The 21,197-nt window shown below is 32.9% G+C and overlaps 1 protein-coding gene across 3 annotated transcripts in view; it reads right to left on the bottom strand.

Annotated features, from left to right (window-relative positions):
• The window catches only part of LOC126866853 (tachykinin-like peptides receptor 86C), a 47,809-nt gene extending 28,063 nt beyond the window's left edge, over nucleotides 1–19,746 (bottom strand). Inside the window, exons 1-2 of one of the 3 annotated variants that reach the window (XM_050620837.1) lie at nucleotides 19,681–19,746; nucleotides 17,081–17,699 (exon numbers count right to left, since the gene is read on the bottom strand). In XM_050620837.1, the coding sequence (XP_050476794.1) occupies nucleotides 17,081–17,375 (295 nt within the window). In that variant the 5' untranslated portion in view covers nucleotides 17,376–17,699; nucleotides 19,681–19,746. Of the gene's footprint in view, nucleotides 1–17,080 lie in introns of all 3 variants that reach the window. The other 2 variants (XM_050620835.1, XM_050620836.1) reach the window with 2 other exon arrangements.
• Nucleotides 19,747–21,197: the final 1,451 nt, after the last annotated feature.

Here is a 21,197-nt window from a genome sequence, read left to right as displayed (position 1 = left end):
CATGTTCATTGATAATATGACAAACATTAATTGTAAAACTTATATATTTTATTGCATAAAAAACGTAATCATAATGTAATCATATGTAATCAAAATAATCAAATGTAATCATAAAAAACGTTTGTCGTCGATATTGTTCGTAACTAAAGAAAAATTTAATCGCTTACAGTGAGTATTCATAATTATAATAATTAAAAATTAATATTTTCCAATCATCTGATTTTTTGAAAAATTTCTTCCAGACTTATAGATAACTGACTTCCACTTAGATAAAAATGGATTTTTACCAAATGACATTTTTCCACAAAATGTTTAAAAGAACGGTTACTTTGGTTTTATGACTTTTTCGTTTCATTTCAAATCGTAGAGCATCCCTTAAATCTACCATCTGCTACTACACACTCTGCATAGTAAATATGGTCATTATGCAGATGCACGTACAATCATTTTTAAAAGGTTCATCGTCATAATAATATATGATGATTCTACTACAGCATTTTTTCTACAAAAAATTTCCAGACAAAATTGTGTATTACTATATTGTGTACTGCTATATCTATACTACTATATTCTATAGATTTTGCTAAATAGGTTGAATCGACTCAACTATGTGTTTTAGAAAAATCAGTTTAGTTTATCCTATATAAACAATAATCAGGAGCTTTTTAACAGAAGCACGTTATATTAATATCATGGTCGAGAATAATAGAAAAATAAAATTGTTTAATGGCCAAAGTAATAAGAAAGAAATAATAATTAAGAAATAATAATATTCAGATTCAGTCACATATTAAGTACGTCATTCTGTTTCTCATTTCAAATTTCTGAAAAATGAGTGACTATTGTCTAAATACAAAATTAATTGAAATAATGTTTAATTTTGTTCTTAATATTATTAGAATCCGTAACCGCTAACGCGACTCTTCCCTCTCTCTCTCCTTTTTCCTCTTAGAGAATTTTTTCAATTTTTCATTTTCTTAATCTTGTGATGGATTTAGTTCGATTCACTATCGAATACAAATGAGAGAGCATTTATGTCAATGCGATTAAAAGCTTCAAAGGTTTAACTCTCTAATTGCTGAATATATATTCCTGTGATAAGACGAACGGTGTGCGATAAATTTTGCTATCGACTGATTATACGCTATGCGGAATCCGTAAATTTACGGGCTCAGCATGGACACGAATTTCACAGGACTGAGGTACATTTCCGGTAGTGAAAGGGTTAACTCCATGCATTACGGTTATTTCTAATTAATTTCTAAGTTATTATTAATTGCTTGTACTATGTATGTACATTATTAAATATATTATTAATGTAGAAGCAAGAAGTTGGGAAATAAAAGATTTATATTAGAAATTGTATTATGTAAGTTGACAAATAGACTCTTTAATGACACTTGAGTATGTGAATTAACGAGGATATGGATATTCAAGATATTTTTGTAAACCAAGTCCAATTTCTAGACTGTGAGATTGAAATTTAATAAATACTTTACATAACATTATTAGATATATTATTTATTGATTTTATTGTTTTAATACAGTCATTGCTATACAATAACATTGTGAGGATAGCTGAGCGCTGGAAACCGATATTTCTCATTCGTTCTCATTCAAAAAACGTATTCTATGAAAATAAAGATTTTGATTCAAAGTAAATCTTATAACGGAGGAAACATTAGATAGATAGGAAATTATTTCGATTTAAAGATTTTGATTACTCCTCACAACTGTACGAATAAAATTATTTTTAACATCTATTTTAAATACAAGTTGCATTCTCGTGATATTGATATTGATTACAATACTTTCGCTATCGAAAAATATCGGTAAAAAACTGTCAGGCAAGATAGAAGAAGATATACGTTTGTTTTGCTTTACTTCAAGCTTTTCTCCTATGATGTTTTACTTTCGTTTCTTTTATAACCACGTGAAATGCAAACGTTAGACAATTCAATATTCTTCAAAGTTAAATAGCTAATTATTGCTAAGTGATAGTTTACTTAACATTCTTCAGAGTACAGTAGCTCTTGAATTTAATTCCAGTCGCATGTAAGAGCGAAGTCAGTCGTTAAGTAAATTTGTATGTGAAAATAGAACCGGTGTTTGTTCATCATCCGGGTTTAAGTATTCCTTATAAGTATCAGTATACAATACACGTAGTATACGTAGTATAATGGTATACGATATATGTTTTGTTACAACAAAGATTTCTTACAATTATTTAAAAGAATTACAGTAACATAGTAAATTATAATAATTGTATCTTGACAGAATTTTAATCTAAATTCTCTTAGAAAGTTCAAAGACGAATGAGATAGGGCATTCTAAGAAGTCTACTCAAAATTTGGATCTGCAAAGTCATCTAGGATCTATAAAGTATCCAATCAATTGTTTTTGTTCGAAATAATGTATCGAGGAAAGAACAATTGAAATCGTAAAATTAGTAAGAAGAGCTACACGGGTTAACTATTCAGTGTACCTCTATTATCGGAACTGCTCGGTAATCCGAACTGTCTTATCTCTTAAACCTGTTCGGTAAACGAGCTTCTAGTCTATTATATCGCTCACCCTTCCCTCGCCATAGGCGCGCTTCGGGCGCGTCGAAGGGTATATCTAACGAGCATACTGATTGGATTTTTCTTTCGTTCAGTGAAAGACAATCAATGTTGGAATTTTACTTAAAATTTCCACGAGTCACGTACAAGGTTAGGTTAGTTAGTCTAGCTCGATGGTCGAAACGAGGAAGAAGTCGTCAAGTCAGCCGTTGTGACACAATGCATAAATCTTCTGTACTTAGCGATGGAATCTAAAACAGTCCGAATCGCTTCGAATCTGTATGATATACAATGTAGTGACACGTCTGAATCACTTCGAACAGTATTCGAAGCTTAAAACTCTTGAAAGTCTTGATTCACGATCAAGCTTTTCAAGACTTCTAGGATGAAAAAAAGAGAAATTAATATTCTTAAATCTAGTGCTTCGGGTGTTGCTTATCTTAAAAAGGTTCTGTAAGTATCGATCGTGCTCTGTCGTCAAAATATCGATCGACGATTTCTCAGACATCTCAGATTTCTCAGGCCAACTCGTTTTTGCCTACGTTTCAAGAAGATAATAAGATAAATCTATTAAGATTCAAGACTTCCAAGAGTATTAAGATGTGAATCGAGTTTGAAACGATTCGAATTTGTCGCCATATATATAGATTCGAAACGATTATGGTATTTCAAATCCATTGCTAGCTGTACTCCAACACAATCTAACGTTTCTTCGAAGTCAGCTGTTTCTTTCTTTGTACAGGCAGTTAATGTGAATAATCGTTTGATCATTCGATCGTAAATTCTGTCTGTCATCAGCAGGAAACAGCCTGCGTCCTCCCATCATTCGGGAACATTTCCGTCATTAGTCGGTTGAAGATTTAGCAGTCGGAACTGCACTACCTTCTACTCCTGAACTAGGTAGTCCTCATTAATTTGACAATAATTCGGTAATAAATAGTTGTGTCATTATCAACGGGCACTTACACTTACAACGGGTGCTTCATAGATAGATATGACATTTTCATACGTTGTTAGTGTTGATTCTTTTTAATGCATGCGACACCTGTTGCGACACAAAATTTCTTTATAGTTACATATCGGTACAACTGCTATTTATGTATTTCTAAAAGGAATTAAAGATATTGAAAGATATTGATTTTTATAATTTTTTATAGATATAACAAACGTACTTATGTAAATTTTACAAAATTATATTTTATACCTTTTTACTTCTTTTTTTTCTTACTAAAGATGAAAATGAATGGTTTGTGTTACATTTTAAAAACATGCGTCTTAATGCGCAACAAATTTGTTAAATCATCGTTTTTACCATAATATTTTATATTTAAGGAGCGTATGCTATGTATAGTGTTTCCTTATCGACTATATATGTACATATGTATATGTGTAGGAAGAATGCAAACTTCTATGCTTAAACCTTGTAAATTCCCCGCGTGTATATTTTCCAACTTTACCGTGTTAAAGTACTGAATTATTGTTAAGCTATTGCGGGTGGGTTGTTAACATTGTTTAGGCGAAGATAAATTCCAATACAATCTTGTTTAAACAGTGTTGAATGATTTCAAATGATCGTTATGTTATGTTAAATGTTAAATGATCATCGCGTGTTTGAATAGAGTTAAATGTATTATATGATACTAATCATTTTTATTTCGTAGTTATGTAGATAAGATATTATGTTAAAAAATCTGAAAAATAATCTGATAAATATAATCATTTTGTTTAGAAATTGCGTAACCCATTTAATTCACAAAAACAAAAACCTACACATAATAAGATTAGCAATTTATTCCAATACCAATTTTTAAATGAATTGTGCATAACAAATGCTGATATGTAGGAAAATAGATGTAAAAAAATATTTTGAGAATTAATATTTAATTCTCAAAAGACAAATCAGTTACTTCCATGAGTTCATTGATTACAAGATGACATAAATAACAGCAAATTCCAAGGTAAATTGAGAGAATAGTGCTTGTGAAAATAGAGTTACACCATTACTTTTTCCTGCTTCTCAATTTATGGAGTTAAACAACGTGGCTTCTGAACGGTTCATACGTACATTTGAGATATTCATGGAAGAGGAAAATTGCAATACGTGTGTGTATTCTCGGTGGACGCATGCGTTGCTTCGTCGACTTTTATTCGTTAGCTTTAGAATGGAAAGTGTAAATGAAATAGGGATAACTCTTCATCAGCTGATCTGCTGGCCTACATAGCTGCCGGTGTAAATCAAATTAATTCAAGTATCAAAATTGTTGATATTACTTTCATTGAAATATCTTCAGAAGAAGGTAAAAAATATGGAAATTTTATTTTTCTTATTTCGTTGATAATATCGTTATGTACACGGTATGTACAGACTTATATGCAGAGAAACACATTCGCTCTCTCTAATTGAAAATGTCATGAAGCCAGTTTTGATTTGTCCCTGTGGAATCAGCAAGTAGACAGGTTAAGTGGAATGCAGCTATTCATCTCCGACGTTTAATCGAATATCGTACGATTACCTTACAACGCTAAACATTACAGAATATCTCCCAGCTTTCATGCAGTAAATTGCTATTGAAAACGAGAATAGTATTAATAATGTCAACATAATATAATAATACTAATAATAGCAATAATACTAAGTTCTTTTTTATAATACCATGTATCTTTATTTACACTAGAATACTGCAATTTTTTAATTTTTCTATGCATTTTCAGATCCGTTTCGAATTTTTTCAATACAATCACTGTAGTCGTGTCTTGTTATAGTGCTAGTGATATTTCAAAATACTTCGTATAACGTATGTATATATATAGAAAGCTTCTAAGAATGTTCGAATACTATTGTTGTGAGTATAGTACAGCATTAAATTCCTGTATCAAATGCAATAGGCTAATACATATGAGAAGACAATCTTTCATTTAAAACGACGAACATTATTTTGTATACATTTTGTTTGTTTGTTTTCTTTTTTTTTTTTGCAAAGCCTTTAACGAGACAGTTCAGTCGTTGTAATATAGTTATAATTTACATAATGAGTAGATTGCATCGTCGAATAAAGGTTTAAAGGATATTTGCAGGACATGAGCCATTCTTAATGACTTAATCTCACTTTTCGCGTTGAAACGTATTGCGATGCATGCATCGACACTTAGGTTTCATGAAATTTGCATCAGTTTACCTCCGCATTACCGATTCTTCTCAGTTGTGGCTTGATACTAACTTTGAAACACGTATTTCGAAATGTCTGGTTATTTTTCAACCCCATTATTATCGTACGGTACAGTATTATCGTCAAGGTACGTTGATCGTAAGAAATAAAAGATTAAATGCTAGGAAGAAATGGGCGGAAAGATGGTTAACTGAAAGAAGATAATCGGCTAACCGTTTGCGTTATTACAAAGACCAAAAAACGAATGAATCGGCTGATTATAGAAAATATTTGCGTATGGATGATACTGTTTTTCAACATCTGTTGGATAAAATTCGCCTATGGATTGAAACACAAAGTACAATGATGAGAGATGCAATTAGTGCAAGAAGACAGATCTTTTGCATCCCTTAGATTTTTAGCCACCGGAAAGAGTTAGGAAAATTTAAAAATTAATACTGCAATTTCACACCGATCATTCAGCAAAGCGATTTCTGAAGCATGCACATATTTATGAAGAATCGAACGAGGGAAATTTATTTCCTACAAAATTATATTTGGTATCCCGATTTCTCCATCGATACAAGTTGATTTTGATACCGATTCGCCGATGCAGATCTACGCTCCGTCCGATTACTATTTATTTGCATCGATGGGACACGCACTTTCTGACCAGCACTTCGCTTCTTACGAAAATGTACGAAAATGGCTCGATGACTGATTTGCCTCAAAAGAGCGACAGTTTTTTTGGCGTGGCATCCACCAATTGCCAGACAGGTGGGGAAAATGTATAGCTAGCGATGGGCAATACTTCGAATAAAATATTTTTAATCATTTTCATACAATAAACGTGTATTTTCTATACAAAAATTCCGGTTTCATATTTACATGCCTGATATACATCGTAACATGTCATGAAACCCAGGCATCGATGCATGATGCATTACGACATTGTTCAACCTGTACAATTACCTTTGCATTAATTAATTTCTCAACTCTCTATATGTATCAAGCATCAAAGCTTTATGTAAGGCAATTAAGTGATATCCATTTATAATTCAGCAGAATTTATAATTTAGTAGAATTCTATCGACAATATTGGTTATATTAAATGAGATATATGCTGTGTTAAACATTATAGAAACCCCTTGACTGCAAACATATTTTTTAACTAAATATGTATGATATTTAAGGTATTAGGTTAAATGTTAGTACAACTTTTTCGCTGGTTTAACCCAAAAGTATCGTGATGTTACGCTCTTACGATCCTAACTTTCTGGGAGTTATTTACATAACAGAATTATACGTAATAAAATTACGTAAGTTCCATCGACAATGTACATCACGATTTCATTTAAATAGATATCATTATATCATATCTGATGAGATCTGCCAAATAAAATTAAATTCCATAGATTTCTCTTCCCACGTTATTTGCAAATTTTTAAATCTTGTAAAACGTAAAGCCTGTTGAAACAGTTATACGTATAAGAGTGAAAGAATTTGTTACAGATCGTGGATAGACTGTTTCTGAACTCGATGAAATTGGCATTGCAAAATGCGAATCTTTACGAAGAAACAAACGGTATTTGTCCACGATTTGTCCCCATTGGTCCAATCAAAATTTTCGTTTGTCCATTCTTCAAAAGAAAGTTATCACCGAATGAAAATTTAAAAAGACTGATAACTTCTTTCTGAAGCGTGAAAAACATGGACGAACGAACACTGTTCGTTTTTTTTTTGCAAAAATTCGCATTTGGTGGTGGCAATCTCAGTTAGTTTGTTTCTACTATAGAAATACCAAGTCGATGTCTAATATAAAAAAAATATAGTTTACAGACAATTTAACTCAGTATTTGAACAAATTCAATATTTTAATTAAATTAAATGTCTAACAATAATGCAAATTATTTCGACGACAAATAAGCCGTTACACTCGATGCAAAAGTGGAATTCGTAACATGATCGTTTCTCGAAAAACCAACAGCATGACATCCATCGATCATCGTGGCAAATTAAAATCTGGAATTGGTGTTATAAAAACTCATTGGAGAAACGGAGTCATAAAACTCATCTCATCAGTCAAATACTGTAAATAAATAATATTAACAGGCAATGGGAAAACTGTATGTGAATACTAGCATGAGCAATTGTAATTGACGATACGTTTCGTTGTAAAAATTATTTTGCGGAAACCAGGAAAAAACTGCAATACGATAAGTTCATCTAGCACATCCAGTTGTATGCAGTAATATTATATAATATTATAGTTGTATGCAGTTATAATATTTAGGTAATAAATGGTCTTGAAGTAAATAGATACAATAGAAACGTGTAAGAAGATTTACTTAACTTTACGGTTTTCAGTCGAGCGAATGAATCCCAGTAATGCAAATGTTTATTAAACTCCGACTATTTAATATCGCAATAGGAGAAGATAAATTTAAACAACTGTTACGAATATATTTACCAAGAGTATCTAATTAATTTAAATACGTCTATTATTCTGGTAGAAGAATGCAAAATATTAAACGTATTGTGATTTTAATGGTGCAGATTGAGTGTACATTGATTGAGTTGCGACAATTTGATATCGCAACTTGATTAAGGAAAAATAAGTTTGAAAAATCTTGTACGAATATATGAATATTTACTAGAAACATTTGTATTTATTCTAGATTCTGTTATTCTTCCAAACGAATGAATAGAAGGCAATTTTATTTTTCGACTTCTGACAGCGTCATTCATCATACTATCTGAAATGGAAAATATCTAGTACGCATAATTGATATTTCTTATCGTTCTGTATATTATTTCAATTCCGACCACGATTACCTTTTAAAGATTAGAACAGTAAAGTTTAAGGATAAACTTTGAATAATGTTCACACACGTATAACATTCAGTGGAGTATACGGTGAATATTAAGACGCGCGGTACTTGACGCATGACGCAGACGCTTTGAACATTTTCATTAATCATCCACAACTCGAAAACTAAAGGCGACACTTCGAGCGCCACTTTGATGTTACTCGATGCTTTGTCCCTTGAAATTAATTGTACAGACAAGCGGGATTTGCTGTTTCTCAAGTTGCCGATCATTATCAGAATTTGTCGAATGGACCTTTAAGTTGGTTGTATCATTTCGTTTCTAATTATAACTGAGTTTTATGTGGAAATGTCGCTTTTTGTAGTTCCCTACTCTTCGATTATAAAAGTATATAAAATTGTTGTCTTTTTAGATATAATTAAATCAAATTAATGAACAAGAAGAATAACTGCTCATAAAACAGGTTCAACTGTTCTTTTTTCTTTTTCATTTTCAGTTCTCAACACTGGAAAATCAATCTTCTAGCCAGGACACGACTAACAGGAAGACGAATTTGTAGGATGCAGCACAGTGCCACATAAATCCGAAAGAGCAACGCAGCTATTCTCTACCAGCCAAGTTATGAATGTTAACAATTAGTTTTTCCTTGTATGCATACCTGCGAAAAATCTCTTATTTCTACTCTTTAAAACGTAGCAGTATAATATTTGTAAACAGCGAGTAATTTCATCGTCGCAGACATCCAATTGAAACTTCTAAATCGGTTTTATTGAATTGTACGATCAGTATAGAATGACGCAGTTTTCAAACTTTGAAAAGTCAATATAATATTTACCTTCGCATCGTGCGATCGAAATTCAGGAAGTTGCTACAATGTTTTATTGGAATACGCATCACATTACGCCCACTAACGCCCATTTTCGAAAATGACTACTCAATCTACGTAAATGTGAATCGTTTAATAAAAACTGGCGAACGACGTGCCAAACGAATTCGGAAGTATCGTTGCATGAAATATCGTGGCATTACGCAATTTCAACAATTGGCTACCGTTTTCTAAAAACCTGTAATTTTCGTTCTTTTCGATTTTCTGTCGAAAACACTTTGAAATAGGAAGAATTACTTGCTCCCAGTATCTTTTTACGTGAATTGAAACAGCTTTCGTAGTCTCTGGAATTTTCAATCATCGTGAAAAACATATTCCATCTATTAACAATTCTTGTTTACGACAAAATACGAATGACTAAATATAATTCGGCTTATATGTATAATTACTATTCAGGAAAAAAGTCTATGTAACCTTAGCCAATCTAAGAGTAGAGCACTAGCGTACTTTTAGATATTACATGTGGGTTAGTGTGACATCAAGGACGTGGCGCGAGGTGTAATTGTTTATTAGCGTTGTCAAGATATGTTGATGTTGTCAAAGAGTGTTGTGAGCGTTACCAAGGTATGTTTTGGAAAAAGTGAGCATGGAAAACATTGTAACGAGAGTTGAGAGAATCAGAATTGAATTTATCGTCGTCGTTGTGTCGTAGAAGTAGTGAGTAACGAATACGTGGAACGGAGTTTTATATTCGATTATCGTGTGAGTGCAAACGATATTGTATTAATCATACTGTTACCTACAAACTAATAATATAACATTCCTACATACAATATATATAGTTTTGTAATAATATATAGCTTTACGATATATTTAACCATATGTTTGTCCTATTACCTTACAGCGACAGTGTCACTCCGATATTTGCCTTTCTCTTACTGCATATCATATATCTTCACTGTTTTTGCTATATTCACTATCTTCTTGTAAAGGGGATTTTCTCCGATCAATTAGTAAATTAAATTAAACAATTAATTCTTTCAGCATCGAGCTGTGCGATATGAAGTGTGCGCCCTGGGCTGCCGGCTTTTTGCGGCAAAACACCTGCTGCCGCACTGGACCGAATACATTTGAATTTTCGATGCAAAATATATCGATAGCACAATGTCCAAAAGCCTACTGAACAGCCTTGATAAAGCATAGTATTTCACAGGAGTACAAGAAAATGACGTATTTCTAATTATGCGTTTTGTTTCCATCTCCATAAATAAAAGCATAAACTAGAAACCATTAAAATCACATTAAAGACTTTCATATTGTATACAGGGTTTGCAGAAAGGTTGGTGACGAACTCTAGGAGTATATAGTATTTAGGAAAATAAGCTTAATAAACATGGATTCAAAAACCACTTGGTTTTGGAGTTACGAGATGTTTTTACGAATAAGACACTACATCTATAGAATATATCGAATTCGTTCCCAGTTCATTTCAACGCACACGTTTTCACATATAGAAGCATATATAAGCGTTGACATATCTCTGACATTTGTCTCATCTTTTGTTAACAGTTTTCCATTTGTTATTATCAACCCATTTAACGAAGCAACTGACTTAACGTATACTGTGCTTTTATAATTTAATACATTAAACACCTGATAACTTCAAAGTTAATCGCTTTTAAATCGCTCTAAAAAAATATTGTATATTTTTAAAGTTTGTCCTCAGGCATTTTGTATATCCTGTATAGAAAACTAGTAATCTCCATTGCCTTCCTTAAAATCAATATGTATAGTTGTATATATGTATGCAGGTTCTTTTCATTTCTACTTGCATCTAGATATATCTATTTTGTTTAGATACAACAATATTTTTAATAATAAAAATTGGTATTTAATGGTAAAAATATTTTAGTGATAAAAATGATGTATTTTTCATTTTTTTTTTTTTTTTACCTACGATGCAAATGTTACGCAACTGAATGAATTCCAATATTTTAGTTGACGGAAACAATTTTCTTGTGTATTGACAATTATGTCAGTATTTATAATACCATTCACCAGAGATGTTCACAATATCGTCTTGGCGACATTACGTACAAGCACTTGTTCAGTGTACTGATCCATCCAAAGGAACAAATATGTGGCGATTTTTATTGACAATTTTGTAATGCACCTTTAAGGAAGGAAAACTATTTTTAAATCGGAATTTAAGCATGTCACAATTCGTAATAAATATTTTTAAATTATAGCTTCTTATTTTCGTAATAAACTTTTTAAACACAATGAAATTTAAGGGAGCAATGAAAAGAGTTTATGCACTTTTTAAGCGGACATTGTGCATATTTAAGCGGGCCGGATGTTAATGAATATTACAGTGCACAGTGATTATGTTTCGTGTATTGTATCTATTAACACACATTTGACGAATTTTTGAACACGCATCTATATTACTGTGAAACAATCGAATACAGAAAAATACGTTGCACGTGCAATTGAAGGTGCCTAAACGTTTACGAGAATTGCACATAATCTCCAAACTTAGAAGCTTGAAAAAATTGTTGTATTTAACATTTGCAATTACAGTGACAGAACTGCATAATTGTGTTTATTTTACATCGCGGATAATACGAAATGGTATGGTGGATTTCCAAACAATTAAAAGAAAAAAGAAGAACCAAGAACAAAAATGAATCTTTATTTGCAAGAAAACGGAGATCGTACAGCGCACCGTATTCCAGCAGTTGGACAGTTGTAGAAAACGACTGCAATACGTGTAAGCTCTGCTTATGAACACTCGCAGTGAACTAACACGATGCACTTGCTTCACAACAATCTCGGCTTGCACTTAATTAAAGCAGGGCCATAAATTGCAAGAAATATTAACTCGGAAATTCCATAGAGTGTTGTTCTATAAGATGTGCAAGTTACGAGAAATGCTAATTGAATACTACGCTGATTATAGGCTTACCAATCGAATACTGACGCGAGCTACGAATCAATCAATTACAGTAAATGGTCAATGGGATAATGGCGCCATAAGAAGGTGTGAAACTCCGGACACATACACACACATACACACAGCATAGAACATAGGGTAAGCTATGGTATTCTTTCACTTTACTCTTTACCTTTGAGCCGACAGGTTTAAGAGCTAACGTACCATTAAACCAGAATCTCGAATAAAAGACTATAGCACATTTTGATGAAAGTTGGATTAATAGTACAGTAGAACTCCATTTGTCTGAACGTATCGGTGGTCAAACACTTTAAATCGAGGTTTATACGATAAGAGCCTACCAGTTCTCCTCACTACGTACTATGCTTCGTTCACATAATAGAAGCTCACGATGCAATATAAATTCAACCAGTAAACGTTCGATTAATCAGGCGTCGATTAGAATTTTGTTCCGATAAAAGTAATTCGGATAAATGGACTTTATCGTGAAGTATGGTTCTACGATTCTTATCGATCGTCTTAGTACACACAGATTGCAGACATTTGGTCAAAAGGCGACATAATGTCGAACACAGGAAGCACGTTAAGTGTTACGGAACAACATAACTTGGAAACCGACTTTTCCTAAAGTTTTAAATGCGATTTAGACTCTTATTCGAAGTTTCCATTTAATTCTTCTTGAAAAGTATTACAGAATCATCTCTACGTCATCATAGTTTGCTTTTTTGCGACATTAGTCGTCAACATAATGTCGTCGTCATATGCCGTCAACTTTGAAGCCACTATACTCTTCGTAGCTTGACGTGCTCTCGATAGCTTTGAATGTCAATAATTAAAAAACAAAATTTCAAACACAACTTTTATTCTTCATTTTTATCCTATTGTGACTTTTAAAGACACTCGTTAAATTTCCTACCATCTGGTATTAACGAACACTACTGGATAATACTGAGGATCAACCGACCAATCAGTTTCTTCTTTTCCAGTTCCTATCTAATTTAGTCGGGATTATACTCCGTACTATCGTAAACAGCGAGATTGAGGTTTCCATTCTCGGAAACGAGATAAAAAGAATTTCAAATGACACGCATATTGAATGCCATACGTAACGTGTAAATGAGATATTGGAACGATGTTCTTCCGAAGTTTGAAATCGAAAAGTTAATACTACTCGACAAATTATAGTTTAGCCTGAATTATTGTTAGCTATATTTAAAGAAACCAATTAGGCGTTATTACGAGTAATTAGAATATTCGTCTGGTCTGTTCTTTTTGCATAGCAGAGAAATTGCGTTGCGAAAAATGTTGCTAAAAATAAAAATTTAATGTTTGGAGAACTTTATACATTCGTCTATCTGAATTATCAGAGACACTTAAAACACACATTATCGCAAAATTATTTATTCCCGACGGGTTTGTATAATGAGCGCATAACCGTCGTGCAGCAATTACAAAACAATAAACTAACCGTTACAGGACTTGATAAAACGTAAGAATTGGGTATAATTGACGCACAGGGCCCTTTTCCGTAACAAATATTGTCACACTCTTTTGTCGCTCGTTTTATCGTTAACTCTACAGAGACGGACGAAAGAAAATCTGCAAAATAAGAAATATAAGTATAAGGATATCCTCAGACCATACGTATATCGCCGATATTTCAAAGTTTTCAACTAAAAGGATCAATATGTATTGTGAATGCGATATTGTCGTCATTTATCGACAAAATGCATTCCGTTGAAAATCTTGAAATATTTATAATGGAAGCCCATATCTAAAACAAAAATTTTAAAATATTCATAATATTATTGGTTGTCTGTGGGCACTCTAGTAATAAACCGTAATTTTTACCATAAATTATTACCATAAATGAATAAATATAGCGACTGTTACTAATATGGTACTTCTACCATATTCTTACTTTGAATATAAAGGTAACTGCGATTTACAGTGTGTCAATTTTGAACTTCCTGTCATTCGTCGCTGTATATATTTCATCTGAGGAAAATAAAAGTCACAGAGCTTCAGATTAATCTTTCTACAAATGGCAGAATAACGTCATCTTTACGTGAGAAACGTGTTAAATTGGGATGACGTAGATACACGTGAGGGTTAAGACAGAACTGCAGGGAACGAAATTTTCTGCGAACAATTTTACGGATAAACGAACATACTTTAACGAGTAATGGTATTTTTAATCGATGCAGCGAAAATGTCTGGATCACGGAAAATCTACAGCATACAAGAAGTACAAACAATAGGTACAGCATCAATGTGTGATACGAAATTCTTAACACGTGCCTTATCGATCCGTATTCCATTTCCCATAACACTTTATATGCTGAAGGAAATCGGCATTTCCTTGAATTCACATTGCCCGATTTGCCACGTGATGTTCCACCAGAGACGCGAAACTGTTTGAAATATTATCAGCTGCATAGAGCTCCGGCTCGCAACGCTCGCACCATAACGAGATATTTAATATCAATCTATGGAGGAAAATGATTTGGCATCAGATAGCCTTGCCACCACGTTCACGTGACTAAAATCCTCTTGACGGCTTGTGGAGTTTTTTTTATTAAAACAGACTGTATACAGAACCGTTTATTTCCGTTGGTGGCATGAAAAAACGAATCAAAAGGGACTGTTTAATTGTGTGTGTTGGATAAATGTAAGAAAACGAGTGAGAGAATATTTAGAATGCAATGGTGGAAGCATTTGTAGTAGATTTCAATTCGAAAATCAATTACATGTTTTGAAAAGTATTGAATTTTTCATGATTTTACCGTAATACTTTTGAGTTGTGAATGGCACGGGGAATCAACTAATGCGAACAAAATTGCAGAGTTCCATTGAAAAAGGAAGTGCAATTGTGTTCAACAACTGTCTTAATGCACTTCTGTAAAAATCGCACTGCACGATGATAGAGCTTGATGAACAATGCAAAATTTTCCCTCACAATTTCTTTCTATCTGCAATAGGAACAGTATCGTAATTTGGCCCAATTATTTACTAGACTCAGCCTATATAAAATAAAGCTTTCCATAATTGGTTAGTCGTACTTTCACTCTCGTCTTTGTTAGCACTGTTATAACTCGAATATCGGCTTCAAGTGCCAAATAGAAATTGCCGATTTAATCCAGACGTATTGTAGCCCGGTGCTGCACGGCACGAAACTGTACGAAGCTAACGAATCCACGCATATTCCATCCTTTAAAAAAAGATTCATTTTCATGTCGTTTCACAGCATGCGAACAGTGTGTGTGCACACTGACAATGAACATAAACGCGTAGTTTCCTTTAATAGAATATATCGACATTCGTCAAACGCATCCGATAAATGTTAACACGTCATAACTAATCAGATAACTAATCTATGTACGTATACAGGATGCGAGCGAATAACATGTACAAGCGGGCGCGAAGTGATTCCTTATGAAGAAATAAGAACAAGATATGGAATGAAATTTGTTCATTTGAGGCTTAGTTTACGAGAAAATCGAGTTTGAAAATTTGAAATGACACAAACTTATGGATTATTGTAGAGAATGAGCGATATGTATGTACCAGTTGAGCCTCGATAATTCGAACCTCTATAAGATTCGCTCTGCCGCGAAGATTTCTATAAGTCGAAATGAGATTTACGTCAACTCGAATTATTTGCCACTTAGTTCACATACCTCTGTAATTTTACCTCTGTAATTCGAGTTTAGAATAGCCAGAGTTTTACGAGTCGAAGTTTGCTTCTATAAATCGAACTTCTCATCGTCGCTGTCTCAGCAACTCGTGAGCGTATAGCTATATGTGGCGATAGGATGGGAAAGAAATAAGGAGAAGAAAACAATTTGAATCGCTTCGAATCAGCTCGAACAGAATTCGAAGCTTGAAACTCTTGAAAGCTTTGATTCAGTCTGAAATGTTGATGGGTTTTGAGTCTTTATAAAGTATTCTGAGTCTTGCCTAACTTGGAAATCTTGCTCGTGCTCCGTCGTCAAAATGATGATCGACGAGTTCTTTGAACCACTTCATGTTTGTCTGTGTTTCAATAAGATAAGTAGCGTAAAGCCTCCACTAACAAAATTCCTCAAACATTGTTTTCACTCTTGAACTCTCAAGCCAAGAGTATCAAATATCCCGCGTTACGATTTCCAACACGATCAAGACTCAAGAGACTTTAAAGTTCAAAGACTCGATACCTGTATTAATATTCAGGACTGATCGAAACTTTCAAGAGTTTTAAGATCCGAATCAGGTTCGAAGTGACTCGAATTTTTCGCCACATATACAGATTCGAAGTCATTCGAAGTGTTTCAGATCCTGCTATTAGTTTTGTGTCGCAAAATGTTAGAAATCATTTTTGCGATATTGTCTTCTTTCTTTCAACGATCATGACTGTCTCGATAAAAGAAAAGGCATAAAACGCCACAAGCTTGATAGTATATCTATCAAGTCGCTCACAATCTAACAGTTCTTCGTTAGTCGAACGCATAATTGCTATCATCCCACGCGACTTTAACTTTTACGTTGAATAACATGAATTCTAAGAGGAAGTTTTAAATACCTAAAGTTGCAATATTTTCTGGAAAAAGGAATGTAACCGAAGATTTGTACAAAACTTCTGTATGTCGAATTCTCGTTAGTTAAAGCTCTTTTGTTTGATAGCTTCGTTAAATGGAAACCTATATATAACTGGGAACTCTTAGCTCTTCCCTTAAGGCTCGAATTACCAATGTTCGATTGTACTGAAATAAGGATCACTTACCAAGTACGATCCATATGACGATGACGTTGCCACCGGTTGCCACCAACAGCATTGCAGCGAATATCAGGGACCAGAACAGCTTTTGCCACCATGATAAGTCAAACGGCCGCTCTTGATAATTAAGGAAACAATCTAAAAAAGCATCACGTAGAACTTCCTGTTCCGTAGAACTATCCAAAGCGTTTTCCAATATATTAAGAAGTTCGCTACGATTTAACATCAACAAGATCGTGATGTTTCGTCTGAGAATTATAGTACTGCAGTTGTACAAGCCATACGAAAACAAGTTGTCCATATTTTGAGCCTGACAAAAACCAGCACTTTTTAAAAACGACAACAGTATCCAGGTGCGAACAATTTGGGTGAAATTCTCTCGTCTTTTCACGTGAATTTCCGTTGCACGTAATTTACGTTGTCTTTTCCCTTTTCAAACCGTTGCATCGTTAAACTAATTAAACGTATTAACTAATCGTTACCGGTAACAATTCAGAACATCTTCTCTTAGTGTATTGCATAGGTTGGTTGCAAAGTTTGTTCAAGAACTCATCTTTGTTGGCGAACTTCTTTTATCAGTTCCACTTTTATACGACTTTTTCTCGAAAATAATGCGCCGCTGTTTCTGAAAAGATTATGTACGAGCCAATAAGTTTGCGGTTTCAGAGTGACAAATGACGACAACAGGCAGAAAAAGATGTACGCAATAGAAACAAGTGTGTTGAGACACTATCGCTGAAAAGTATATGGACACTTGGTTTCTTCTTAATACGATGTGATTTAATTACACAAACGGAGGCAAAAAGACTCAAAGCGATTTTATAATTTATTAGACCAGCGAATATAGGCCTATGAGGATACGATAAAATTTACTTTGAAAAAATAATATACAAGAAAGGAATTGGAATCCGTAAATGTCAAACATTATATCAGTTTTGTCATTTTGTCATTTGTGGTTCATTACTTTCAGCTCGTTAAGTTGTCTACGTATAAATAAAATGTTGAATATACCAGTGTAAATACCAGTGAGAATAAACCAGAATAAATTAACACTTCATGCGATTTTCATCACTGGTTTGCTATTAATTCATATATTTTACTAATATTCATGTATCGTTGATACGAATCGAGCAAATTATCCACCACGTACATATGAGTGATTGCACGCATTTGTTATCCTTGAGAATCTTCGCCCTTTCATTTATATAGAATGACAATAAATAATAAATTATCTGTGAAATGATTCGTTCTAATATTATTAAAATTTTTGTTAATGTAATACGATAACTAGCGAATCAATTAGTAACCAACGGTTAATAATTAACAATTTAGAAATGAACATACATTTTAACCAAATAAACTTTGAAATAAATAATTTTACTTCAATAATTAATTAAAAACAAATGAAGAAAACTTGAAACTATTACAAATTATTATATTTGTTCTACTTTTAATATTTCATTCGGATCCATTTATGCATCAGAGTTGTGTTAATAATCATGACAATTACAGCTACACTAATTTCAAAACCTCGTTTTAATAATGGTAAGATTCTTTCGATCAACACGATCACCAGTTTTCGCAAAAATTGGAGCATCATAATGAAGGGTTGTGATATTGTTTAATAAAATAATAATAATAACAAAATATCGTATTACTGTGCAAATGTAGAAATATAAACGCCAATTAAAAGCGAACTTAATTATAATACAAAGGTAACACGATATTTATTCCAACAAGGTTCCACTCGTTTTTTTCCATTTGCGCAAGAATAGTTGAAATTCGTTCAATTAACGCGATCTTTTTTCAAATTACACACAGAGGCGTGAAATCATTTATTGGCGATGCTATTTAATCTCCCGCTTCTATTTTGTAATTATTATCGTCGATCAATGTTGGGCAAAGCTTCATTTACTCATGAAACGATAAATAACGAATTGAAATAACATTTCAGTCGCGAGTAAGAATTAAATCTTCTATTTAAATAAAAGTCATTTAAACGATGACAAAAATAATTTATTTCTTATTTCTTATTTCTTATTTGCAAATTTTATTTTTCATTTGAATTTAATTGGAGAGCAAATGATATTATGTAAATAAATAGATTTTCGCTTTCTCTTGTCCGTTTCATTTTGCGAATGAAACAACCGTGAGATTAATAAGATTATTTTTCAATAAATAAATCGCAGATCAAACCTCCTTTTATAACTACTCGCTTTTCCAACAAATTGTTCGAAAGTATATCCATCATATTTCGAGGTTTCGCCGTGTTTAACATAGCTGACAAACATTATTAAAAGTTACAAATTCCAATGTACAGGAATCTCCCTGATGGAAATGTTTGTGTAAAAATTCGAATTTGTTCGACGATCGATAAATAACGAATAAAAATAAATAAAGATAATAAATGAAAAATAAAATTGTATTTGAAAAAGACAATTAATTTCATTATTTTAAATAATATATTAATATAACAAATAATTTATTTCTATTTTTTATTTGAAGTCCCAACTAACAACTGACCCTCTGTTTAGATAATTATTTAAATGAAAATTTATTTAATAATGCCCGACATGGTTGTCCATGGGCCCGATTCACATTCTCACCACAAAAAACGCGTCTATCAGCCTAACAATGCGAGACTGCGATAACCGTGCATACCCAAGAACTGCATTGGAGCAACTGAAGCTTCAAAATCGCGTTCATTCAAAGATGCGTGCGCAATGACTTGCGCCTTCGCGTCTTCTACCGATAGCTTTTTTGTTACTGTTCATCTACATCGTTCATTTACTTGTATTACAGACCCTGGTGTCGGTTGATAAACTAGCAAATTGTTATCGAATATCAGGAAGTTCATCAATTTTCGCGCCTCACGATTACACGTGAGAGACGACGATTGCTGATAAACAATATAAACAGCTAAACAGTATAAAAAGCTAATAAATAGATTCTCGATATGTTTTCTACCACTATACGATTTAAAAAATTACATCGGAGGTATTAAACGAACCTCGTCTTTTAAACGAACATTAATCGATATTGCGATATTTTATATTTTACAAATATGCGATCTTCGTAAGGTAGACTCGTTAGTAATGCTTGTAAAACAAGCCATCGCTGCACCATTTTTTTCCAAAGTAGATCTGAGTTTCCTTTTACATGGTAGTATTTCTTTTACACGAATCACAGTTACGCGACTTTTCTAAACATATTTTATTCACAGTTCAAAATATTCGAGTGTCAATTTTTGTTGAGTCATCCTCTATATATACTATTTCGCAGATTTGATTAAACCAACAAATCGCCGGACTATTCTTAGGGATGAATAGAAAAAAAGACATATCATCCGTGTCAATGGTAATTGGTCGATTCATTCGTCTCCGGTATCGAGGAATGGACCGATAAGATAATATTTTTCGATGTTTACGTTTTGCGGAATATTTCAGTGGTAACACTAACGCGATCGCTTATCATAGATATGATAGATGTAATGCGTTCACTTAGGTAATGATATCGTATCGTCTTCGACACCGTTCGCTATTTAACACTAGAACTACCGATAGTTAACACGAAGCTATTTCTACCAAAACTAGTGAAAATGACTGATCTTAAAAAAATACCTAATAATAGAATATTTTTATATTTATTGATTTATTACTTTCTTACAGAAGCAATCCCATGTTATGTAGTATATTTTTGGTATTATTAACCCATCTGGGACCACATCCTAAGATCCTTTATCACTCAATATTTCCAAGTGCTAATCGACGTTACGAGGAATCTAATTCAAAACTCGCAATGTGGCTATCATCTATCGCTTTAGATTTTCTGTTATGAAGATACTTAGGTGGAATCAGGAGCGTAGATATTTAAATCGAAAACTCCATAACATGACCAATTATCATCGAACGGTGGTCCAACGGTTGTTATTTAAAAATGTAATAAAATAATAAATAGTGTATTACAATAATAATATAAGATCATTCCACAGAAGAAGAAAATGTCTATAACTTAGAAGAAAAATAGTTTACGTATTACTCTAAATACAAAAATGATTTCAAACTCGATAAAAACATAATATATTCAGATGGAAGAAGAAACGACACAAAAAATATTAAACAAA

This window comes from Bombus huntii, chromosome 6, assembly GCF_024542735.1.
Source record: "Bombus huntii isolate Logan2020A chromosome 6, iyBomHunt1.1, whole genome shotgun sequence".
NCBI lineage: Eukaryota > Metazoa > Arthropoda > Insecta > Hymenoptera > Apidae > Bombus > Bombus huntii.
Note: the sequence above shows the minus strand (reverse complement) of the source record. Positions and strands in the feature narration are given on the sequence as shown.